Raw genomic sequence first — 25,703 nt, 5'->3', positions numbered from 1 at the left:
TGAGTTTAAATGGAGTGAGTTACTTCAGACTTTCTTTGAACTAAAAGAAAATAAATAAATCATGCTTGGTTTTACTGCCTGCACTCCAGATGCAAGCAGATGTTTCTATATCCAAAGTGTCTCCCTGTGGCACCAGAACAGCATTCACTTCAAAGACATTGTAGCAGAAGCATGCATATTGATGACAATGGGGTGAGATTGTCTCAGAAATTTTAGTGTGCAATAGATAGAATATTTCATGTTAATTTTTTAAGATATTTTCAGCTATATATGTGGAAAAGTCATCATGTTGCAAATCTATAGAGCCCAATACCAACCATGTGTGCTATGGGAACGGTGTTGGTATTGTTGCAGCAGGGCTGGTTGTGACCTGCGTATAAGAAGGTTTTTCTTTCTTTAGTTTCTTTTGTAAGTATCTATAAGGGTAAGCTGATATATAGGAAAAATACTTTGTTAGAAGTCTGATATATCATACTTTCTGAGATTATTTTCTCTAAGATTTCTGAAATGTTTTCGGAGATTAGGTCACCAAATACTAAGGATTTTACTAATCCACTGTTGGCATACTCATACGGCCAATTTTGATCTCACTATTAATATCTAGCTGCCATATAAGGAACACCATCTGATCTCTGGAATGTTTTATAGAGGAGATTAATTTCATTATATTCAGCTTTTACAGATATGGAAGCTGTGGAATAGTGGAGCAGGGGGAAGAGGGATCAAGCAAACAGTGTTAAATGCTTAAAATTACCCAGCAAGTTGGTAGCAAGGACCAGGACCAAAGCAAAACCATCCACGTCTCGGGATGCTCTGTCCTGTAGTCCCACCTTCTCCCATTTCTTCAAATATAAGCCAGTGTTTAAAGAAATTATTTGAGACTTTCATGGCTGTGACTGAGAGCAGGATCTCTCCAATGCTTCCCAAGCACCCAAAGTCTGTGAGAGCCCCAGAGTTTCAGCTGGTGCAAAGCAGCAAAGCCCTGTGGAAGTAAACAGAGATCTGCCAGTTCTGATGGCTGCCAGTCTGGCTCTGGGAGGTTCTTGTTTCCAGTGCAAAGAAGGAACCTGGGCTGGCAGAGGTGAACAGAGTACTTATTTCATATGAAGGTCGTGAATCCATTGTGCTTTTTCACCTTAAAAGATCAGCCTAAATAAGAATTTCTCATCACTGTTGAATACTTCTGCGAAGAATAGCCGAAAGGATAAAAGACAAGCCATTACCAGCCCTTACTGCAAATCATTATGTATGGAATCTGAGAAGGGCAACAAATGAGACCAAGGGGGCTGGATTAGGGCCAGCTGGCCAGTCCGCTAGATACTCAAGTTCTGTTTGAATTGTTTTAACATGCTGCCAGAAAGATAAAAACTGAACGTTAGCCAGGCCTCTAAGGTTCAGATCAGCGCTGTCCAAAATCAATAGGAAGCTCATTTTGTTTTCAGTAGCCATGAGATTTTTTTACTGTTTGATACACGTGAAGCAGCCCCTCCGAGAGGCATCCTGACAGCACGAGTCACTCTTTTCCAGCGTACCTTGTTTACATTAACGAGAAGAGTTTCTTCCCTATGCAAAACTGTGAGGAACAGTAATAGAAATAACATTGCGTAACCTCCTCTATAAATCTCAGGGATCATCTGGCGTTTCTCAATATGAAAAAAGCAATAAATAACTTGAGGAGTCGGGGACAGTGTGGGGGATGCTGCCAGGCCGCCGGCTGTAGCCGGGGACCCGCTGGCGGGTCAGGCCGGCGGGGCAGCGCCAGGCTGGCCGACCGGGGCCGGGCAGCGCTGCTCGGTCTCATCCCGGTCCCCAAACCGCCTTGAGAGCACGTGGAAGCACCCAGGGAAAGCGGGAACGCAGGGCGGCGGCGGGGCTGGCGCCTCGGGCTCCCGCGGCCCCGGGGCGGGAGGTGCGGGGGGCTCAGCCGGGCCGGGCTCCGGCGCTACCGCTCTCTCCCGCCGGGGCCTGACCCCGCGCCGTCCTCTCGGCTTTCAGGGGCGATGCCCGCCGGCGGCCGGGCGCTGCTGGCGCTGGGGCTCCTGGCGCTAGGCTGCGCCGCCGCCCGCCCGCCGCCGTCCGCCGACAACGACTTCCCCGAGGGCGTCCCCGAGCGGCGGCGGCGGCCGCCCGGCCCGGCCCCCGCCTGCCCCCGCGACTGCGGCTGCACCCAGGAGGGCGTCGTGGACTGCGGCGGCATCGACCTGAAGGAGTTCCCGCTCCTGCTGCCGGAGCTGACCAACCACCTCTCCCTGCAGGTAAGGGAGCCGAGCCCCGGCCGCAGGTCCCCGGGCCGGCGCGGACCACCCAGCTCCCAGACGCGCCCCCGGCCACCTCTGGGGTCTCCCTGGGCTGTGCAGGCCCGTGTCCTTGCTTTCGCCTGAACCCGGCTCCTTCCCGCATCCTTCAGCGACTCCTTGGCTTCATGTCGGAAGCAGGAGGTGCAGCAGGCCCAGCGCTTGTGCTCGACAAGCGCGCCTGGTTATTGGCATGAATTCTCTCCCCACAGATCCAGGGAGGAAAAAGGATAGGAAATTTTTCTCCTTATTCTCTCCCAGCTCCAAGAGAAGAATTTTCGTCCAAACTAATAATTACTGTTTCTGGTGAAGGCCTTTCCCTTTGAGGTGTCTTTGAAAAGGATGAGCTAAATTACTTCATTAACAACAATTTTTCTGGCAGCACTGCATGTTAGTTGAAGTGTAGTAAACACAGTGTACCAGTCCAGACACAGACCCAACCAGTGTCCCGCAGTGTCCCGTCTCTCCCTGCAGCACATGGACTCAGCAAGGAGCAGGCGTAACATGGCCGAAGCCATCCATCACAGTGAGCAGCATTGCCTGTGACATCCAGACAGCTGGTGCTGCACTTGCTGGGCTGCATGCGGCCGGGAGACTCTTGGGTCATTTTACCTGGGAAGGTCACACCCACTGCAGAGACGTCATGTCTTTTCAGGAGAAGGGCATGTAAGGATATGAGATTCAAGCTTCAGGTAGAAGCAGCAGTCTGTCCTAGACTGTCAGCAGGTTTCCGTGCTCTGCTGTTAGTTAATCGATCCCTATGACCAGCATTTGGGCAGGCATCCTTTCCCTGCCTGTGCTCTGACACCTGAGGACGTGGGCAGGGCGGGAGCGTGACAGCCCTGTGGCTGTTCCTCCTCCGAGTGGTGGCAGTAGTTCCGGGCTTTTCAATGCCTCTTTGGCCCTTATCCAACTGCTTTTTGTTTATTGCTCCCATTTGCCACTTCTGTTCAATGGATGAATTGCAGATTTTGTTCAGAGCTTTCCATCCAAGTGCAGCATAGTTAGAAAAACTGTAATGTAAGCTGGCACCTTCCTCAGCAGATCTGTCCCAGGTGTGTGCTAGCCATGGCTCCCACTTCTACTGCCAACAGCAGGGAAGCTTTTTGGAGGAGCAGCTGTCACTTTCTCTGTATTGGCCTGACTTCCAGCACAGTGGGTCCTTGACTAGTCCGCTAGATGCTAAAACACTAGAATCACTCATTAATGGTCAGACTGTTAGTCAGCAAGTTAATGAAAATCTGATGGCAATCACCCCTGACAGTAAAACCAGAGGAAATGAGCCCAGTTTGACTCTCTCTGCCCATGACGGGTTGTTTTTAAAACAACACATAAATATCAGAAGTAATAAACTTGGAAATCTGCAGTGCCAACCTTGTAGCAAATGCTTTGCTGCAGCTACAAGGTTTGGCTGTGGCAGATGGATTATAGGCCTTGCCAGGCATAATCACACTCTTTGTGTGCTATCAGTGCATAAGCCGGATATTTCTGGAGGTGAGCACAAGCTACAAAACTTGGTTCAGGCCTTCAAATGCTGCTGGGTTTGGATGTCTTGGTTTTGAGATCTGAGTTTGGCTCATTATGGAGAGAAGTCTTGACAGTGATTTGACATGGTGGGTTCATTTCCAAATTTTGTTGGAGTTCACAGTCTGGGTTTATTGGGAACCTTCCTGGATTACTTTGCTGATGATTAATACTCTCCATTTTCTTAGAATAACCAGATAGAAGAAATCTTTCCAGAAGAGCTTGCTCGTCTTTACAGACTGGAAACTCTCAATTTGCAAAACAACAGGCTAACTTCAAAAGGTAAGCTGGCAGAGCCGTGACGTGGACAGAGCTTGTGCCTCCACAGCACCAGCTTGTGCAGTGAGGCCAGTGGCAGCTGATAAGGAAAGCTACAGAGTGATGGATTGACTTGATTGGAGTGGTTAGCTATAAGCCTCACTCCTTTGGCCGTCACACAGATCATGGAGGCACTTTATCATCCGAAACATAATACTCAGTGTATAAGAATGCAGCCTTACTGAACCAGTGGAGGAGACCTGGCAGCAGCACTGTGTACTGTGGCGTGAGATCTTCTCGTCCAGGAAACTCCCTCCAGTCCCACAGGCACATCAGTGCAATGCACTTGAGAACCAGAAATGTCTACATGCGGAATGATTTCCTTCTGACTGACCTTGTTTCTTAATCCACTCGTTTAGTTCAGTCTAGTCAGTCAGTTAGTGCAGTTTAGTCCAGTTCAGTCCTTGTTGAATTTGGTATAAATACAAATAATATATATTGCAAATAAGGCAACTTCTACCCTTCTTCTAAAACCGTTTTGATTTTTGTAGGCAGGTTTTGCTTGCTAAGTCATATGCTTATTAGAGAAACTTTTCAAGGGGTTAGTAAGGAAAGCGAAAGAAACAGAGGAATGGGAGTATATACTGAGAGAGGAGGATATGCAATACAAAAGAGATAATTGTTAGCTTGTGTGTCACCCAGTTGCTCTGAATGCTGTTGCTATCCTTATTCCAATGATAGAGAACAGCCCTTATTGAGAATGTGGGCATATTCTGCATGGGACCCAAAACAAAGCTCTCTTACATAGCACAAGGAAGGCTATGCTTAATAGATTCAGACTTTGACATTATTACCTTTGGGGCTTGATGTTTCTTTCACAAGCTTCAGTGCAGCCCTGAGTTTCCAATGTGTTTTGACATGGGAAATAGCTTCACCTTTGACTTATGGTTATCTAAGTGCCAGGTGAAAATGTTATTTGCAGCCTTTCCATTGTGACAGCAATTGTGTTTGTGTGATCAGCTGGATGTGGAGTGATTCAGCTGAAAATTAGTAATTATTGGGGGAGGGTAAGCTCCAAGTTGGATCAGCTCTCTGAGCTGGTTACTGCGTAGCTATCTGGATTGTGGGGGAGCAGAACAAGGGAAGGGTTATGACATGCAGATACTGGTGTTATTTTGGCAACATCATGGTCATAGATCAGATTGATCTGATCATTAAACAACCTCAGATTATGTCCTTCCAAGAAAAATGATTTGCAGATTCATGAGCAAATGACAAAATAAACTTCTCAGATAGCATGGTTGCTGCGAGCACCGATAATCAGCCGTACAGTAAGTCTACGCAGCTCTGTACCTGACCCTTGCCAGTGGGGTTGGCCACAGGCCTTTCGTGCTTAGGATTTTTAATGGTCTTCCATTGCTCTTAACAGTCTGTGGTTTTTTAATTTAAAAAAACCCAAAGACAACAATAGGTCTGAGTCAGACTGTTTCAGTGGCAATGAAAAATATTTAAACCTCACATTAAAGATATCTGAGAGAGAAAGCTACCCTCTGGTATTTTCACTCAGAGAGGCAATAAGGTGCCAATGTCACTGATTAGAGTTATTCCTGTTTCTAAGGGTTGCCAGAGGAAGCATTTGAGCACCTGGAGAACCTGAATTACCTGTATCTGGCAAACAATAAGGTAAGAGGCTCACAAGGCTTTCAGAGTTCTTTTCTAATCGGGGTCTGAAAGTTAAACAAGCAAGTCTTCAATTCTTTTAAAATACATACGCTACATAAGTAAAATTGTGCTAAAGTGATATTCTAATGCAGGTTCATCTAAGGTCAAGACAATCAGTGTGCTAAAAAATTAGAGGGTACATATGCCGGTATATTTTGAACACTTATTTATTTGTGCAACTGGTGAAAAGTATCCCTTGTGTGTGTAGGGAGGTACAGAGAGCCCCTGCATTTATAATTTACTGCTGTCTTCAGTAGGCTTTGGATCAGCTACATGCAAATTTGGTAGCTGCCTGTATGCAAATATGCTGTGGGGTAATGATGTGAAATGCTGCATATCTCATCAGATGAGACTGGTTGAAAAATCTGTGAACAAACGCATCCTAATACCTGTGTTTGAGCCATCAAAATCTGTAACAAGCTATCCAGTTTTCCCTGACTCCCATTCTTACTAGATTTGATGTGAGGGGATACCCACACACAGTGAAACTGCACAAGTTATGGATTTATTCTTTTAGCTGCAGTGGTAGGAGCTGAATTTCTTTTTAAGTGGAGAAGATCCTGGGTGCTTTCCTGTTAATGACCCAAGTGGGATGTCATGACAGAAGCACATCTTTCCTGGCAAGGCTAAGAAATGAAATAACTTCTCACATACCCTTACATCTGGATGGTTCCCATTATGGCTTTCTTTTTCCCCAGTGATCATCCACAAATATTTGCTACAGAAGAAACTGGGATGCCACAGAAAAATATAAGTTAAAACATCAGGCAGAACTTCTTTTGTCTACAAAACCTCTGCCCTTCCATCACTCCCACTCTCTCTCTCTCTCTCTCTCTCTCTCTCTCTGCCTGTCTGTATATATATTTTATTATCCTCTTAAAATCTGTGACCTTTTGACGTTTTGTTTATATACACGTGGCCGCATTCAGGTTTCAGTCAGGCCAAGACATATCCAGAATCACTCCATAGATTTCTGTATGGAGTGATTAAGAATAGAACCCATTCGTTAGTACAGTAACACTGTGTTCTTTTCTCCCTTTCAAGCACCATTTCCATACAACAATCTTGGCAGTTCATAACTCCATAAAAAAGAACAAGCCAGACTCTGACTAATATTCCAGAACTTTGCACTCCAGTTTTCCCTGTGTGACAAAACAAAGTGTTTGGTTTTTCTGGCTTTACTGCAGAGAGAAAAAGATCCTAAAAGAAAATGCAAACATCAGCGAATGTCAGAACTAGTTATAGTGAGAGGTTGTGGACCCACAAAAATAACACATTTCTTTATAAATCACAAGCCCGGACAAACCAGATTGGCTTCAAACTGCATCCCCTCTGCAGCAGGAAACACTGCTGATCAAGTAACTGTGGTGTCTGGAGGAGAGCAAGGATTTGCTGGTAGTTTGCTCCTTGTTTTATGGATTATCTTAATGCTGCTTTATCTTCAATTGTGATCCCATCAGATGTAGCTAAATTATCTTTCGTTAAACTAGCATAGTTGGTCAGAGAAAAGAAATACCGTAACAGGCTAAAAGCCTTCTGTGGCTTATGAGTAACAAGTACTTCAAGTAAAGAACGGATGCTGTAGTTTCCTTTTTAATTTTTCACCCCACTCTCATAATTTGTATCTGTCATGTAGTATCCACAGTAAGCCTTGTTAATAACAGAAATCTCTTCCACCAAACTGGAGACCAGGTCCTGAGCTATCATTATTATTTACTATAAGCTGGTGATTTTGGTGACAGAAGGTTTTACATTTCCCTGTATCCGCAAAGTGATATGGGATTCACCTGGATCCAGTACTTCTGTTTATATCAAAGCTTGTTATAAGCAAGAAAACTTGTTTCAAAACTGGTGATAACTTTTGTATAATCCTTCTGAGTTCATTGGTTAACTCTTTAGTTAACAGTGGAGAAACACTGTCTGTCATATGGAAAGGAAGATCCAGCAATAAAGCTGCAAGAAAATTGCAGCTGGAGAAATGCAGATTGCTACTTAGTAGGCAATATACTAGACAAAGCTACTCAGACAACTTTATTTTTGCTAACAGTTACAACAATCCAGCATTAATCCTTCAAGCAGTCAACCAGTGGAGATAAATTAGTCTCACGACTAAGTGCTGAAATGCCAAAGCAAAGTCCTGAGCAAGTGAAAACTCTTTTTGGATGAAACTTCTCTTCCTCTTTCCTCTTTCTTGTGGTTCTGATGGCTTTCATTTCACATACCTGAGCCATGCCCTTTGTTTTGTATAAAAGTTATGACCTAATAGACCGCGTTTCAGGAGAAAAGCTTTAATGTGCCACCATGTATGAAAGTGATTAAGTCCTGTGTCTGAATTCTCAATATTATGTCACGGTAGAGACTTCTTTCTTTCTGAGGCACTGTCAGGCCTTCCTAGTCAGAGATGAGTGCCTTCATCCACTTCCCTGAAATCATATCTCCCAGGTCAGGAGGTGAGAGATTATCAGTAGAGCCAAAAGCAGTACTGTGGCAACTGCAGTAATATGTAAAATGCCTATTTCCACTGCTTACATACCGTCTGGAAGTACTGATAGGAGTGTGATTTGTGGGAAAGATCTTTCTTGTGTTTGTGACCATTAAACATTTAAGACAGCTTAAGGATGGAGGTTTTGGCACAGGTGAAAATGAAAAACAGTAAATAACGTACTTTCATCTTTTAAAAAATAGGACTGTATTATAAGTGCAGTAAATTGCAAGTTCTTGGATATGGTCCGTCAGTGTACACTTGACAAACTAGTAGAGAGAGATCTAGGCACCCTTTAGGTAAATACATAGTTTAAGGCTTGGGTTAGGCAGTTCTCCAATAAAGTATCTGTTCTTTCACACATTGTTCATCTTTTAAATATTTTGGTTTTACACTGTTATTAATAACCAATTGCAGTTTTATTGTAATAGAAATTTGAAGAATATGTTTTCTCATCATGTGAGTCTTGCTGTGCCTTGCTGGCTGTAAGGACTAAGTTCTTTTTCACGCAACAGTGCTGTAAGGAAGAAGCTTTACAGATTCAAAGAATTTCAAGCTAGGCGGCAGACCTCTTCCATTGCCCAGAGTTTCCCATCTTGATCTCAGATCTTTAGATGACAAAGACTTCAGTATCTCCCTAGAAAAGATGTTCTCTCCAGAGCCTTTCAGAATGTACATAAAATAGCCTTTCAGAGTGCACATAAAATATCGCTAAGAGTGGTCTCATTAGTACTATAGTTGACATCTGTAACCATGTGATTGTATCTGCGTACTGCAATTCAGGAGTCTTCTGCTTATGTACTCAAGGATCATACCTACTACAGCACTATGTTAAGAATTTGTTTCCCATTTTTTCTTGATGCATAAATCTTCTGGGTTTATGCTTTCCAGAAAACTGTCCTCCAGCCTGTATTGTAACCTGTATTCTTGATTTCTAGATTAATGACTTGGCTATTAGCAGCCACTCAGTGAACCTAGCTATTGTATTATCTGGATGCTCTGTAAATCTGAGCTTTTTTGATCATTAGTTTTCACTCCACCAATTTTTGTTCAGATGCAGGCATTCTTAGCATTATTTTTTAAAATCACTGACAAAAATAGCAATAGGCCAAGAGCAAACACATCAAATCCTATACCTCTCGTCAACTACAAAGTTTTGGAGACAGGACCTTTCTGTATTTTGTTTCTGATACATCACTTGTTCAGTGAACAAAGTATCACTGTACAGTAGGTCTTTGCTTTGAAGTCCCATTTGATATTCCATCATTTGGCTCACAAGCATCCCTGTCCTTTGGGAACCTGAATCCTCTGTTGAAAAGATCATCGTAAATGGATGAAATATTGGAACAGACATATAAAGTGACACTTCCCTGCCCCCCACCAATATACTTTCATATGGGGGTAAGTGGTAGGCCACTGTGAGATGGGTCAGATTTTTTTGGCACAGCAGACTGAGGAATTAGGAACAATAATAAGCAACGTGTTTGCTCTCTGAATAACGATGTCTTGATTTCTTCCACCAAAAAGAGACAGGACTCTTCCAACCAAAACAAACATTCACGTATCTTAGAGCAAAAGTCTGTCTCCTTCCTGGAGAGATTAGTGAGTGAGGACAATTTGTTTTTGTTCATGCAATCTGCATTCGGTTTCATTTATTTTTGCCTGTTTAGAGAAAATAAATTTGCAAGTATTTTGTTGCTGGTCTAATACTTGGTTAAAACATTTGTTGCATTTAATTGGAATTCCCCTGTATATTTCTTTTACAGCTAACAGTGGCTCCGAAATTCCTACCAAATACCTTGATCAGTGCAGATTTTGCAGCCAATTATCTCACTAAGATATATGGGCTCACATTTGGACAGAAACCAAACTTGAGGTAAGGGATCAGGAAGTAATACAATAATAGTGTTCTGCCACTGCTTGGAGGCAGTTGGTGAGTGATAAGAAACTATCTGGCTAAACCATGTTATTGTCTACTTATGTTTTTGGGAAAGAAACTGACTGTTATTCTCAGCATGAAAGATCAAATAATCTCTCAGACAAACACATTCCAAGGGCTTTTACTAGCTGCCAGACACTTTTGCATAGATAAAAATTAAATTGTCTCCATTTTATTTGTGTATCAGTTATGAGTTGAAAGGAACAGCTTTGGTTTCTCAAAATGGAGATTAACTGTTTAGAAATCCCTAGTTTTATTATAGTCCATTAATTTAAAAAAATAGAATCAGGTTGAGAGTACAGTACTCAATGCAGTTGAGTATAACTTAACTATATTAAAGCTAAGCACTTTAGCACCTTCAGAAGTGGTTCATACCCTCAGGTCAGGTTTCAAAGGTCTCTCTGCTAGTTTCAGGTTGTGATTTTCTCAGCTGGATCCAGTGCAGCACATTGGCCCATCTCAAATTCAGATGCACGTAGACCACTTCCTGTGAGATACGGTGTTTTCCAAAGGCATTTTGAGTAATCTATACAGACACTGCAGCATCTAAATCCTGCAGAGACGTCTCAAACTCTGTTGGTAGCAATTTACGCATCCAAGTTTGGAAGCAGTTAATAATAGCTGACCGAGTTGAGCTCTTAGAGCCCAGTCTTGTGACGAACTGAAGAACTCTCTGTTCCCACTGAATTCGTTGAGAGCTGAAGCTACTCTGTACTTACTAAGCCTTTAGTCTCGTAGGCTCTTGGTAGCTGAAAAGGCTGAATCACTCACTGATTTCTGGCAATATCTCATCATGAAAGGAGCTAGATTTATACATGTGTTCTTCCTTAATCTGAGTTGCAGAAGCTGCTGTGTTCTGATTTAATATTAAAATTCTTGCACTCTTCTGAAGTGATTTTCTCACTTTCCTATATCAACCCTAATTTTAGTCAGAATAGTAACTCATTGATTTCCAAGATTGCTGATATAAAATCCTAACGCAGTTGTTTCAGTTGGTTTATTTGCCCCCAGCAGAGTTCATGGTCTCAGACTGATTATTTGGAAAGCAAGGTTTTCAGAAAGGCAAATATTTGTGAGTTAAAACTACAGCTGACCGTGCAGGGTGAACAATATTTTCAGTGTGGCTCTGAACTCCCTGGAGTGTGTGATCACACGATTGTGTTTCTATACCAAGTCTTTCCTTCCTTCCAGAAAGATGTTGCCAAGTTCTCTGCAACTGGTAGAGAATCCAAGAACAAGTTAAAAAAGTACACTTTGACACTGTGCTCTTTTGCAGTTTTAACCTGTCTCTACAATTTTAGCTGCCTGCTGCATCTTGGGGTAAACACAGGAAAGGAAGGGGTAATCGAAGTCCGTAATATCCTATAATGTCTTTTGTTAGAAAGAAGTCAAATTAATTAATTTAGTGGTTAAGCCAATGAAAAACAGGAATAATTTCGTAGGGGTCAATTGTTTTGTACAGAATTAAAACCTGTATAAGAAAGAATGAATCAATTTTTTAAAATCTGATTGGAGAAACTCTTCTGTGAATATTAAAGATTAAAAGTAAGAAGGGCAAAGGGAAAATAAGAAACCCTCTTTCTCTCAATCCCAAAGGTTCATTAAAAACCAAAATTCTTCCAGATTGAGTAAATCTGCTCTGTCTTTCTGTCAGTACTTTGTGCCTTTCTGAGTTGTAGGAGTAGGAGAGAAACTGTTTCCTGGGGTATTTCCAGCCTTCATGGAAGCAGAAAGAATGGAGGGGTCAGAGATGGCCCTTTCTTAAGAGATATACAGGTTGATTTTGCAAGCCCAAGAAGCCCAGATTTGATTCCAAATAGAGGTTAAAATTAGGGGCTATCTATTAATCAGATATGAGTTCTAACCCTTTCGAGTGAGGCCACCACACTGACATTCTTTGTTTCAAAGCACTGCACAATCCCAGACTCAGTTTCTTGTTAAGAAGATAAGTCTACTTGTGAAATTTGTATTCAAACGCGGGTTTGGATTTTGAATAGACCTAAATTTCAGAGAGTATTTGGACGAACCATTTGGTTTTCCATCTATATCCCTTGCTAAATTAAAGGGCACATTTTAAAAACAAACCTAATTATCTCAAGGAAAGAAGAAAAGTTTGAAATACAGTTTTTAAACAGCTTTCTCTTGTGTCATGGTTTAACCTCAGTTGGCAACTGAGCACCACGCAGCCGCTCACTCACACACCCCACCCCCCACCCCCCGCAATGGGATGGGGGAGAGAATTAGAAGAGCACAAGTGAGAAAAACTCGTGGGTTGAGATAAGAACAGTTTAATAATTGAAGTAAAATGATGATAATAATAATAATAATAGTAATAATACACAAAGCAAGTGATGCACAGTACAGTTGCTCACCACCCGCCGACCGATGCCCAGCCAGTCCCCGAGCAGTGGCCCCCCCCCCGGCCAGCTTTCCCCAGTTTATGTACTGAGCATGACATCACATGGTATGGAATGTCCCTTTGGCCAGTTTGGGTCAGCTGTCCTGGCTGTGCCCCCTCCCAGCTTCTTGTGCACCCCCAGCCTTCTCAGTTGGTAGAGCATGGGAAACTAAAAAGTCCTTGGTTAGTGTAAGCACTACTCAGCGACAACTAAAACATCGGTGCGTTATCAACTTTGTTCTCATCCTAAATCCAAAACACAGCACTGTACCAGCTACTAGGAAGGAAATTAACTCTATCCCTGCCAAAACCAGGACTTCTTGGTAAACAAAAAACCCCAGATCTCACTATCTGTTTAACTTCATCTTTTTTCTCCTTCCAACAGATCTGTGTATCTTCATAACAACAAACTTTCAGATGCTGGGTTACCTGATAATATGTTCAATGGCTCTGATAATGTGGAGATACTCATCATGTCCAGCAATTTCTTGAAGTATGTTCCAAAGAATCTCCCTCCAGCACTATATAAATTACACTTAAAGGTAATGACCACAAGGTTTTGTATTCTTTTATGATTGTGACCAAGTACTGTGTTTGTATGGGATTCAAACTACACAGCCAAGCCATTTCAGTGCACTTGGAAACATTCCCAGGCCCACTGTAAGTCTCGTCTGTTATACCCTCAGCAGTAGCTGTCTGCCATGCCCTTACTTTTTTGTTCCTAAGTAACAGTGTGTTTTTGCAAAACACCAAAATGCTCACAGGGGACAAAAATGCTTTTCTGTGTTTTCAGAGGAATGTATTGCAAATGACTGTGTGGTAGCATTGTTGGTCTCTTCCCTGCATATAATGATATTAATACATATTAGTACAAGAAGGTAGATCATTCTCCATGGCCATCCAGTGACTGGCCTCCCAGTTAAGTTTGCCACTGACGATGCTGTTTTTCCTGACAGCTGCTTACCCACTATGTACTGGCTTTGCTCACTAACTCATTTCACATAGACTACTGTTTCCTAGCATCAGTGATTTTTGTTTGCTACTGAACTGGCAATTCAGACAACACAGAGAAAGTTTGGATCATCTTGACTGCTACAACTTCTCCAGCAATAGTGCAATAGCAAGTTGTGGTATTAACTAGTCTCCAGCATTTTTAATTTCGTGTCATCTGATTTCGATAAAAACACTTCATCATGTCTGTGCTAGAGATCTCAACCTTGTTAATAATGGGAGAGCTGCAGCGGTGGGGAATCCTGGTTCCGCTTGCTCCTAGTGTTGACAGCTCCTTGGACATGTGTAGACTGGAGTCTGTTATCAGCCTCTGGACTTAGGCAGTTCTGTGTTGCTTCCCAGCTTTCTTTTCCCTTGAAGGTTTCACTGCTAATTCCCATTAAAGTCTTCTAGAAAACAGGCTTCTCCAGCTTGAAGAAAAGTAAAGGCAAACAGTCTGATCCTTTAAATTGTTGGAATTTCTCTGCAAAGTGTGAAGTTCCTAGTCCCCTGCATTTTATTGCCATTTATAGGTAATCATTATCTCCCAAAGGGGTCTCAGACTTTGAGGACTACACTTTGAACTCATGTCCTTTCCTGCTGTCACCAGTTGTGTTAAGGGCAGAGGAGCTGAAGAGAGAAATGAACATTTTGTTTTCAAGTGCACTGCCTGTCAGTAGTAACATTTACCTTGATATTTTGACTGGGAAAAAAACAGGACAATGAGAAATGAAAGACAGCCAATAGTGGACCAAAAGTGTCCAAAAGGTGTATTTTAGATGTGACAGATCTTTTTTTTTTCTTTTACTATTCATTGAGACACTCATCCAAATCTGTCTGTGGTGGTATCCACTTTATATTAGTTGGCACATGAATATAGCCCAGTCTGTCCATCACGTTATTGTGTATATGTGGATTGTAGGAAGTTTAACAAATTCAGTGTCAGTGTTTTATATATCCTTTTATAATTCCTAGTGTTTTATATATCCTTTTATAATTTCTACAGTTTCTGTATGGAATTTCTAAGTGGAATTTAGTTTTATATTTTGTTTGTGTCTGCCTGCTGGCTACTGCAAAGCCACGCTAAGGCAGCAGGACGTATTATTTTGGAATCTACATTGCAGGTACTGTACCTTTTGGAATGCCATTAATGCTGGAAGGGTGGCTGGTTCCCAGCTTCCAACCTAATTCTTCTTTATGGTGAAATCTGTCTTACAAAATGCAGAAATTTTGAGCAAACTCTGGAGGTAGTTGCCTAGATTACATTATACATTTGCATATAGGTGGAAGGACTAGGAATACAAAAGAAAACCGTCCGGCACGGAGGCAAATTCCAACTCCTTAGCCCAAAGATTCCATGGGGAATCAATAAAAATAGGTTGTAATATTTCAGTCTAGTATTTGTATTTATTTCTTAAGCAGAATTATAATGCCCCCTGAAATATCTTAGTCTAGCTCTTTTTGAAGTTTAACTGCCTGGTGTTAGGTGAGCAGGACCTGAATGCCCTATGTTGTTTCATGCCAAATAATGTTCTTTATGCTTCTGGTGACTCTAGAACAACAAGCTAGAGAAGATTCCCAAAGGAGCCTTCAGTGAACTTACAGGTCTGCGGGAGCTGTATTTACAGAATAACTACTTGACTAATGAAGGAATGGACAACGAAACTTTCTGGTGAGACTGAGATCTGTAGTTTGCACCTCTGTTTGTGTCTGTCTATCTCTTCTGGTACAGTAGTATATCTACTGAAAAAAGTAAATCTTAAAAAGTACATTTATTAAAAGCTGCACGACATTATGCATTTCTCTGCTAAGTCTGTATGAAAAGACTTAGATTCAGATGCTGCCATTCAAAAGCAAAGGTCTGGGTGAATGGTTTGAATTCACACTGCAGAATACTTCTATACAAAAGACACAACACTGAACATCAGACTGCATCACTCCCTGAATGCCACAGACCCAATCACACCAGGTACTAAGTGCCTTCTGGGAAAAGGCCACCTAGAACGATGTTGAAAGCTGGTCTCTGTTCTTCCAAACTAGTCAAAAGTGAGGTTACTTGGGACGTTCCAGTTTCAGGGGCAGTTCTCTGAAAGTTAAGGCCAGACCTTCATCTTCACTAAAGCCAATTCTGTGTTTCTGTGAAGGTGACTTGAAAGCAGGCACAGATACACAGTTGTGAATTCATCTGGTACAGCTGTACCTCAGTGCAGATGGATTGCTGGAGTAGGAGGGGATGCAATGGTGCTGCTCAATAGCCAGATGGCTGCAAAAGCTTTGCTACAAAATGGTGCAACAGAAATAGCCTTTGGCTGTCCTAAATTTAGCCTGGGGCTTAGCACTTCAAAAAGTTAACATTTGTGTCTCTGCTTACACTGAGTGCTGCCCTTCTTCTACCTGAAAATCCAGATCATATAATCTGTCCTGCCCATAACTTAATTCTGTAAACTTTTCTGATCTCCAGACATGGAAGTGTATCAAATTGTGCTTTCCTTTTCTGCATCCCACTCCCAGAAAACTCCCTTGGTAATTTACCATAGCTGTGTTGTATCTGCCTCCAGGCCATGTTGGACGTATCATTTCTGTTAAGATTTTGATGAACAGAGTACAGCTAAGGCACCAGTCACAGTCAGCAGAGGGGGTGGATATTGCTCCTTGCTCTCATGATACTGTCTGTACAGCACAGCATAGTGCTATTGAGATGCACCCAAGCTGGGGAAGCATTACAACTTGCAGCAATGAAGTGCTTTACCCAGAGAGTATATTTGCTCATTCAGAGCATGCTTGGATAGCTGTGAATAACAGCCTAGTAACCGGCAATGTCTGTAAGGCATTAGTTCTCACATTTCCTGAAAACTTTCTAGTCATCTGCAGTGGGTTATGTAGTGCCATGCAGATTACAGCCTCATTTGAACTGAGAAACTGACTTGAAATACAAGGGAATAGAGGACTCCTCAGTCCTGGCATATAATACCATTGATCCACATCCAGTTGGTATAAGTGGCTGGTCTGAGGATTTATTTTAGCTTCAGTTGAGTATGTGGAATCCAGATTCAGTAGCTTACACAAAGCAGCTCTAGCCCTGACTCACTTCCATAATGCTGGGAGGGTCAGGAGAAGTTCACTACCTTAGCCTAGGATGCTGAATTAGCATTTCTGCTTTTCATAAGAGTAATATTTCATCATCTGAAAAGCAGGCCTGCTTTTCAGTTTCAATAGACACTTTCAGAGAGACAGTGATTACTCATGCTCAGGCTACATTTCTGTGAAACCGAGAGCTGAATTCTGTGTTCTAATGGTGCTCCCATGGCATCTTTCTTGTGGCATTTGTTCACTGAAATTGCTCGTATGTTGCTATCTGTGGTGTCAAATGAGAGAACAGTAGACTGCAGAACTGATCTCAGGTCTCAGCCCAGTGGCGGTTTGGATGTCTGTGGACTCTAGCAGGTTCTCTTGCTAGTGTGGCTGGGGAGCAATGGCAGCTCCCAGTCCTAATCCCTAATGGCAGTATGGGAGCTCCCTGTTTTGCTGTCCACATCAGTCACATCATGAGACAAAAAAGGGCAGTAACGGGAGCTGTGCCAGGGAGAAAGACTCTAAAGCAAAGATTGTAAAATCATAGGGGAAGTTGGTTATCGTTTCACTTTGCAAAATCTAAATGGAGAGTGTTTTCTTTCCTGCTTTCCCAAGGAAATTGTCTAGTCTTGAATATCTGGATTTGTCCAGCAATAACCTCTCACAAATCCCAAGTGGTTTACCTCGAAACATCGTCCTCCTCCACCTGGAGAAGAATGCAATTAAGGTGATTGGCAGAGATGTCTTGACCCAAATTAAGAACCTGGAGTACCTTCTGCTCCACAATAACAAATTAAAAGCCCGAGGTATTCACCCATTAGCCTTCCAGGGCTTAAAGAAGCTGCACACTGTCCACCTGTACAACAACATGCTGGAAAGGATTCCCAGTGGCCTGCCCCGGCGAGTGAAAACACTTATGATCCTTCATAACCAGATCTCTGAGATTAACAGGAATGACTTTGCTACCACTTACTTCCTTGAAGAGCTGAACCTGAGCTACAATAAGCTCAAAAGTCCCCAGATCCATCGGGAGGCCTTCCGTAAACTGAGGCAACTAAAGTCCTTGGATCTTTCTGGAAACAATCTCCACACGGTGCCCTTTGGCTTTCCAAAGAACTTGCAGATTCTGAAGCTGAAGGAGAACGAGATAAGCATCATCCCAAAAGGGACTTTGTCCGGGATGACAAAGCTGCGGGAACTGTATTTGAGCAACAATAAACTGAAAGTAAATTCCATTTATTCAAGAGCGTGGAGAGAACTCAACAGTCTCCAGGTAGAAACGTCACCTTCTCTAATTGTTTTAGTAATGCTGATGTCCTCGTCTGTCTGCCTAAGCCAATTTGTATAGCACCAATACTAGATGGGCTTGGTCCTCATGTTTTGGGCTTGCATTGTAAGTGCTACACCTTCTGTTTCTAGAGGAGAAATGATGTGCTGTTGTGCCAGAGGTGGGTACCTCCCACTGCTGACCAGGGTGGTGGTTCACCAGGTACTGCTAATTCTGGGAAATGGAAAGACATCTTTGTTTCTGAACCCTAACGGTGTCCTGTATTTTCAGATAAAAATTAGTGAATGTTGACATTAAAACTGGAATTATGCCTTTCAAATAGCTTGTCTCCCAAAAGATTTAAAATCAGCTCTGAAGAGAGACAGCAGGAGGAAGGAATGCATAAACAAAACCACTCTTAATTCTCAAAGCCCCCACATCAGCTTATAGTCAGACAGGCCAAGCTGTAGGATTTAGCAGCTCAGCTGGCTAAGGCACCTGGATAGTAGCTAGGAGGTCTGGATTCAATCAGCAGTCTTCTCATTTGCTTAATTGTTGGAGAAAGTTAAACACAAACCATAAGGCAGGCAGGAACAATCACATTTGTGCTGTGCAAAATGACCTTTCAAAATTGTAACACCGGCTGAAGGATTTGTCTGCATTTCCTTTTAGGTAACAGCCTGTTTCCTGCAGTAAAAGGTATTACCTATGTCATATGGCAACCATCTAGGGTGCATACGGTTAGGTCACTGTACAGGCAAAGTTTGTACATCTCAGAGCAGAGCAGGGATAAGGATCGTGGAGCATATGCCACACTGGCCCCCAGTGTGTTTTCAGGCAATCCAAAAGCTTATCTATGTGAACATTTCTCTTTCTGGTGTTTCTGGGAATAAACAATAGCTTGTTTTTCAGTTAATGTAAATCAGCAATGCAGCAACAGTATCTGTAGAGCTGTTGGTTTACATCAGCTGCAGATTTGGTCCATGGCTTTATTATTACATTTTGCATTTGTTTGGTGCCTCGGTGATACGTGTGTGCGTGTGTGTGTGCGTGCATGCAAACATATCTAAGATGAGGAGTAGTCTGGCAGGAAGATGCTGTTGAGAATTACAGATCCTGGAACTGTTTCACTGCAGTAGCTTAATGAAATGTAGGCACTGTCATCTTGGTTGTTTTTTTTTCAAACAAAAACAGGTCACGAGACCCATTAAGCAGCTTTAGTTATTGGTTGGAATGACAAGCTTTCCTTCTCAAAAGGTCCAATTCATAGCTACTTCACGTTATTTTTTTTCTACTGTCACTCCCTTGTGGTCAGTGTCAAGCCAGAATAATGTGTTGCTGAATCAAACATTGGCCCTTCAGTTGTACCTACTCCACAGTAAACCCTGTTCATGTTAAACAAGGTTAAGATAATAGCACGTATTTAAAGTTCTGTTAGACTAACGGTGCATTTTTGGCTGTTGTTTTTTCTGGAACAGCAATACTACTTGTAAGTTATTTTCATGATAGCATATATGAATCTTTTTTATCATTAAGGGCTTAACTGTGCAATTGGTTTATGAGTTCGTGCACTGGAGTGGATTTGACAAATAACCATCACATAAGATCCTGATCGTGCATGTACTTAGCATACGCTTCAGTCCACACTGTGTCCATGGAAATCACTGAAGACTATCTGCAATTGCAAAGCTAGACATTTACATAATTGTTTGCCAGACTGGGGTTACATGGAGAATAAAAACACTGAAATCATGACAATCATTTGCAGAAGTGTAGCTTTGAATAATATGTAACTAGTATGTCATCTTGATGCTATGAAAATGCTACAATACAGGATAACAAAACACTTATTTTGATCCATTTCCTTGTTTAAAATTTATCTGAGAAATGATCACGGCCTTTAGTCCTGATGTCTCATATATTAGTCTATGTTAGAATGTTTCCAGGTGTTTTTCTGTGTAACTCTGAGTAATGTAACCTTAGCTAGTCAAGTGTTTGCAGTAGCAGCTTCCAAGGAATTCTCATGCATATCTGAAACCCAGTCTGCTTTTAATTCACTGTAAGCAGGCATGGGCTAAAGCCTGGGGACAGAGATAAAGAACTGTTGGGACTCCTAAACAAAACAGCATGATGTCTCATGTGAAATCATGATGCTAAGTGGTAGTGTAAGAGAGCAGATTTGTCATGGTCACACTTAACCTTGATGCAAATTAGAAGTAGATTAAACTAGTTTAATGTTACGTTTTATGCTACAAAAAATACCACTTCAGTTTTCCACAATGAACTTAAACTGAACCTTTCTGCATGACTGACAGTTTACAGTTTCCACCGTACACACGGTGTTTGTCATTTTCCTGACCTCATCAGAAGGGAGAGGATCTGAAACAGACTCACCAAAGTACCATCTGAAGAATAAAGCCTGTTCCCAGATGACTTTCAAATACAACAAATCCTGGATAAGCTTTGCATAAACATCTCACTTCTGCATTATTACCATACTAAGTTTTTTATAAGTGCGTGTGTGTGTGTGTGTATATCTATATATATATGTATTTTTACAGACTTACATGTATGTGTGTATATGTATAAAAAACAATGGATAAAATTCCAAAGGGGGGGGGGGGTGTGTATAGAGCCAGCCTTTGGAAGCTTATTTGTTGTCAAACTTAAATCTTTTTTTGGAGTACTGCTAATATTTAAATTCAGTTATTTGTTCGACCCCTGTTGTCTCTTCCTTGCAGTCACTAGACATGGCTGGCAACCAGCTGACTTCTATCCCGTCAGGCCTGCCAGAATCTCTAGAATATCTGTATCTTCAGAACAACAAGATCACAACGGTTTCAGAGAATGCTTTTGAATCCACACCCAAAATAAAGGGGATTTACCTCAGGTAAGGTCAAGTTTCCACTCAAACACACAAGATTTTTTTCTTCTTCATCCACTTTATAATTGCTTACTTTTTAGAAAGTATTTAAATTCCTAACTTCCTAAATAAGCAACTTTGTTTTCTAGTAATGTATGATGAAACTGTGTTCACCTGCTCAGAAAATACATAGATACACACAATATGCTCTTTCTGTTTGGAGAGTTTGTTCTTTCTGTGCTTATTGGAATGAATTAGGCATGTTAGAAATTCTGGGAAATTAATGGTTAACATAATGTCATATTCCAGTATTCAGCTGTGAACTAAAAGTTTACAGTCCGCTTGTAGGACTACAGCTTTGCCTGTGTCTGTTAGCCCTGGATTTTGACAAAATCCCCCTCTAGTAAGGCGTGTATGAGTAATCTTGAAGTTGTGCGTATTCCCTTGATAGTTTTGTCAGAAACAGATGACAAGTTACAGCTGTGACAGTTATGTAACTAAGTTTAGAAAGCTTTTCTGGTTTTTTCCCTACTCTGTCAGTTGGATGAGGACCTTGTTTATATAGGTGACAGATACGGACCTTTTTTACATATAATGTAAAGTCACAGTATTGTAACTGATTTAAGCAAAGATTTATACCACAAGAAGTGAAGCAAGAATCTGGCCCAGCAATATATTAAAATTCAATCTGATGGAACGTTACTGAAAATAGTGCTTAGAAGTAATTTATGAAACCCTACAGAATACGTGATTAAGCTGATCCCATGGATGTGTTCAAAAAGCCTAGGCTGCCTGCTGCACAAGACTAAATAAGGCCTTATTTTGTCTGTATGCAAATAAACTGTTCTGTAGTTCTGAACAGTTCTGAATCATACCTTTTTGGATGAATGATTCCATACCAAGCAAATAAAATTACAAAGTCTGGTGTAAATTAGAGCAGTCTGTCTATTCAGCTGCTCGTATTTATGAGATTTTAGTGAATGCTTGGATGCAAACCAGAAACCACATACCATACTCTATATTTCTATATAAAGGGAAAAAAGGAATTTGCAAAACTGTTTTGCTAACATATTTAGGAGGCAACTCCACACAAGCTAAACTGTATTTCTTAATGGGAGGCTATTAATCACTGCAATGCTGTGAAACAATAATATACATCTGGAATATTAGATAGAATACAATTTTAAGCATGTTCAAGAGTAACGGACCAAGCAGTATATGTGAGAGGTTCTTAAACTGCAGATTAGTTTATTCATATTCTTGGAAACCCAAATAACAGATGAAAAATTATTGCATGTTGCTTTGTTTCTAAAGGGATACTTTGTACTAGTATTTTGAGTTTTGTGGGAGAAGAATTAAACTATCAAGGGATGACACAGAATCTCATGAAAAAGCAAGTTACAATTTGAAATGTGGTCTGTGGAGCAGATGCCTTTCCACTCTGGGAAGGAGAAAGCAGAATTCCAAGAGAAAGAATTTGTGGGGGACGAATTCCAATATTATGATTTTTTTCCTTGCAGAATACAATTATAGAAGGGGGAAGAGGGGCTGGGGCAGAGAAAAGTAGGAGTTTTTTGGAAGCTTGGTCAGTGAACTTGAGATCAGTGGGAGATACTTAATATTTCCCAGTACTTTCCTGCAAGGTTCCTTTGTGATGATAGAGAGTGCTGTGAACAAACTTTGTTCACTCACTGCATTTGGCTGCTTGCTAATCAGTACCTGTTTTCCCTTCCTTTTTCCATCCAGAGGAGTCAGTACTCTTAGAGTGCTGTTGTGGGTCAGTGTAAAGTTCAAGTACCTTGGGTCAGTGTAAGTTAGAGTAACGCTACAGAATGGTTTCCTCCTAGTCTCCTCATTTCTGTACTGGATATAAAAATGGGCTTATTTAAATAAGAAGGCCTTTTGTTTGTTTGTTTTAAGGTTTAATAAGATTGCAGTTGGAGCACTGAAGGAAAGTACCTTCCAAAACCTAAAGCACTTACAGGTACTGGATATTGAAGGAAACCTTGAATTCAGCAACAGTTCAAAGAATAAGGACGACTCAGAAGAGGAAATGGAAGATGAGGAAGAGGAAGAAGAACTGAGATAAAATGTGAACTCGCACAAGCACATCATGTGGGAGGTAACAACTGTAGTTTAGTTAAATCAAGGACCCAGTTCTCAGACTCTTGTATAAATAATTCCAATTGACAAGTATGGTTGAAACATAACAAGTGGGTGTCTGAGCCCTAGACTCAAAGACTTTCACTAGAACATGGCTGGTAATTGCAGAATCAAAAAGGGTTGAAAATACCTTATTTTGTAAAATGAAAGAGTCAGTATATATATCTGTGTTTTATCAGAGGCAGTTGACTGTTCATAGTGGCTTCTGCTTATGGCCACAGCAGACACAATAGGTAAATATGAAGGTCATTATTTACTAGTTCTGATAACAAAAAATGAAAAGGTATTTCATGATACTTTTAAGCAACTGGCTCAAAAGAAAAACAAAGAACGAACTGTGAAGCTTACTGATGCAGAAGACCACGTGAGCTGAAAATGGATTAAAAAAATGAGACAAATTAAAGGAAGATAGACCCATCGGTGTCTGTTAAACACGGCATTAAGATTATGACCTCTATCTCAAGCAGTCCTTAAATCACTGACCACTCGGAGTGGGAAGATACTACTATACTTGGCATATTTCTTATGGAAATAATATCTACTTCAGGTCACTTTTGGAGATGGTATGCAGGACTGGATTGATGCATGGTCCAGGATAGCCAGTTCTCACAACAGCCTGTGCTTTTGCTACTGATAAGTCTTGGTGAGGGTTCACTGCTCACTTCACCCAGATTCACTGAAAGGCCTCTGGCCAGTTACAGGTTGTGATTGCTGCTGACTTTGATTCCAGACCGGTAATCTTGAAATTAAGATCTCAGTATTCCATAAACAATCTGGCCAGCCACTTGATCTCTCTAGTTGAACCTCTTTTCTTTTCAACTGCAGAAGAAAAGATGAAGGGAGAATGATGTTTGAAGAATATGTATTTTTCCGTAAGAAGAATAGGGATCTGCTTTATGCATCTCTTAAGCATTTTGTGTTGAAAGATGATGAGGTTCAAGACACTGCCTTCTACTTTTGGAGATCTAAACTCTAAAACTTGAAAAAAAGTTTAGTTTTGTCCCAAATCAACATTTTGTCATGGAGAACGACACAAGGAAGTGCTAGGAATAGTGCTAATGCTGAAAAGATGATGGGGCTTGAAGAGGGCAGAAGCTACTTGGAAAGTCAAACATTAGACCTCCTGGCTGGGCTATATGAAAACTTTGTGAGAGAAGAAATAATTTGTATCTACAGACTTAGAGTACATATAACTTCCAAATCAACACATCTCTGGTTTAGTTTGGGGCACGTGCGACATGTCAGCGGGTACTAAGTTTAGCATATTCTGAATTCTGTATTCCATTATGTAATTTATTTTGTTTTTCTGATGTTTTGCAGGAAAGCATATGGAAAATTACATATATGTCTATGTGTATATATCTATATAGATATACAGAGAACACTTAGCAAAACGTGCAATGAATTACGCAGAAACTGTCGTGGCACTGGGCCAGGCTTATGGAAGACAGTGTGTTACAATGCCTTATTCAGGGATAGACCCTGAATGCCTTTCCAAAGCTTCCAAGTCATCTTATACAAGACCCAGGATCATAAGGGATTGCTCTGGAACTCACAAAAGCTGGCTTTTGTTTCTTCTATTTCTTTTCCTTCACTGTTTCCATCTGTAATAACAATATGGGACTGTTTTGGACACATGCCTTCAAATGCTGTTTTTGTCACTGCATTTTAAATGAACCATGTATATGCTTCTTTTCTTTTCCTCCACCCCAAAGAAGCTGCTGTTGATCAGGCGAGATGGATATTTGCAGTAGTTTCATGTGTGGAGCAGTATATGAGGCATTTTGGTCATCAAGCAGCAGTAATAATTCTGAATGCAACTATTCCTCTGTTATAACAATGTGTATATTTGGATGAGAAAAACAAAGTAAGGCTGGATCCCATAATATTTTATATCTACTGCCAAAGCCTGCAGTATATGCCTGTTTTAGAAAGGTTTTAAGATAAAACAATTGCTCTTGTGAATATATATATAAAATCTGTATGTCTGCCTTCCAGAGCTTTGGTAAAGTTTCTGTCTTCTTGTTGTTTGCCCATGTGGCAGTTTTGTGAATGTCTCTGAAGGTATATCCAGAAGACTGAGTAACAGTATGCAATTTAACATATGTGGTAGAATTTTTCATATATTGTATATCATTCACATTAAGAGTCAGAAGCAAGACTAATGAAGCAAAAGAGGTAAGTGGGTGTGGGATGTCTTAGGAGAAACCTGTTAAGTGTCAAGAGAAATTTCTTTGTTTAGTTCAAGTCTGGGGACAGTGCCTGTTGTCATACTCTCTTAAAGCCTGTTTTATGGTGTTGAGTATTCTCTGCTCCTGTTGAAATCACAGAAAATAAGGAAGCCAAGGGAAAGAAGACTCACCGTGGTACCTGGATGGCAAGCTGCTTATTTGATTATAATGTCCTTTATCTGAGGTAGCTAATCTGCTTGAGGAAATGGTCTTTTCTTTTGAGGATTTCTGATTGAACACGTGTTGTTTTGCATACTGCATTCCAGGATTTACTTGGAAACACAATTGGCTTAATTTTTACCATCTGTTTTTCCTGCTGGAGAAGATCTAGTTCCACACTCTCCCTTTGGGTTCCCATAGCACATGACAGTAAGTTCAAGCTGATATTTCCTACCTTAGACAATTCAACACGATCATGAATCATAGAAGGAAAGATTGCTTCCTGAAAAAAATAAAAGCTTGGCCCTAAAAATTGCAAAAACCCCACATTTTTGGATATC

At 41.2% G+C, this 25,703-nt stretch overlaps 1 protein-coding gene across 1 annotated transcript; it reads left to right on the top strand.

The window, feature by feature from the left end:
- Positions 1–2,000: 2,000 nt before the first annotated feature.
- Positions 2,001–25,633, top strand: PODN (podocan). Its single transcript, XM_076340184.1, has 10 exons — positions 2,001–2,255; positions 4,007–4,100; positions 5,695–5,759; positions 10,047–10,156; positions 13,003–13,159; positions 15,164–15,279; positions 17,295–17,952; positions 20,688–20,836; positions 22,730–22,931; positions 24,293–25,633. Exons 1-9 carry the CDS (start codon positions 2,001–2,003, stop codon positions 22,896–22,898), a joined length of 1,773 nt encoding a protein of 590 aa, XP_076196299.1. The 3' UTR covers positions 22,899–22,931; positions 24,293–25,633.
- Positions 25,634–25,703: the final 70 nt, after the last annotated feature.

The sequence above is a fragment of the Aptenodytes patagonicus genome, chromosome 5, assembly GCF_965638725.1.
Source record: "Aptenodytes patagonicus chromosome 5, bAptPat1.pri.cur, whole genome shotgun sequence".
Taxonomy (NCBI): Eukaryota; Metazoa; Chordata; class Aves; order Sphenisciformes; family Spheniscidae; genus Aptenodytes; species Aptenodytes patagonicus.
This window is presented reverse-complemented; position numbering and strand designations above follow the sequence as displayed.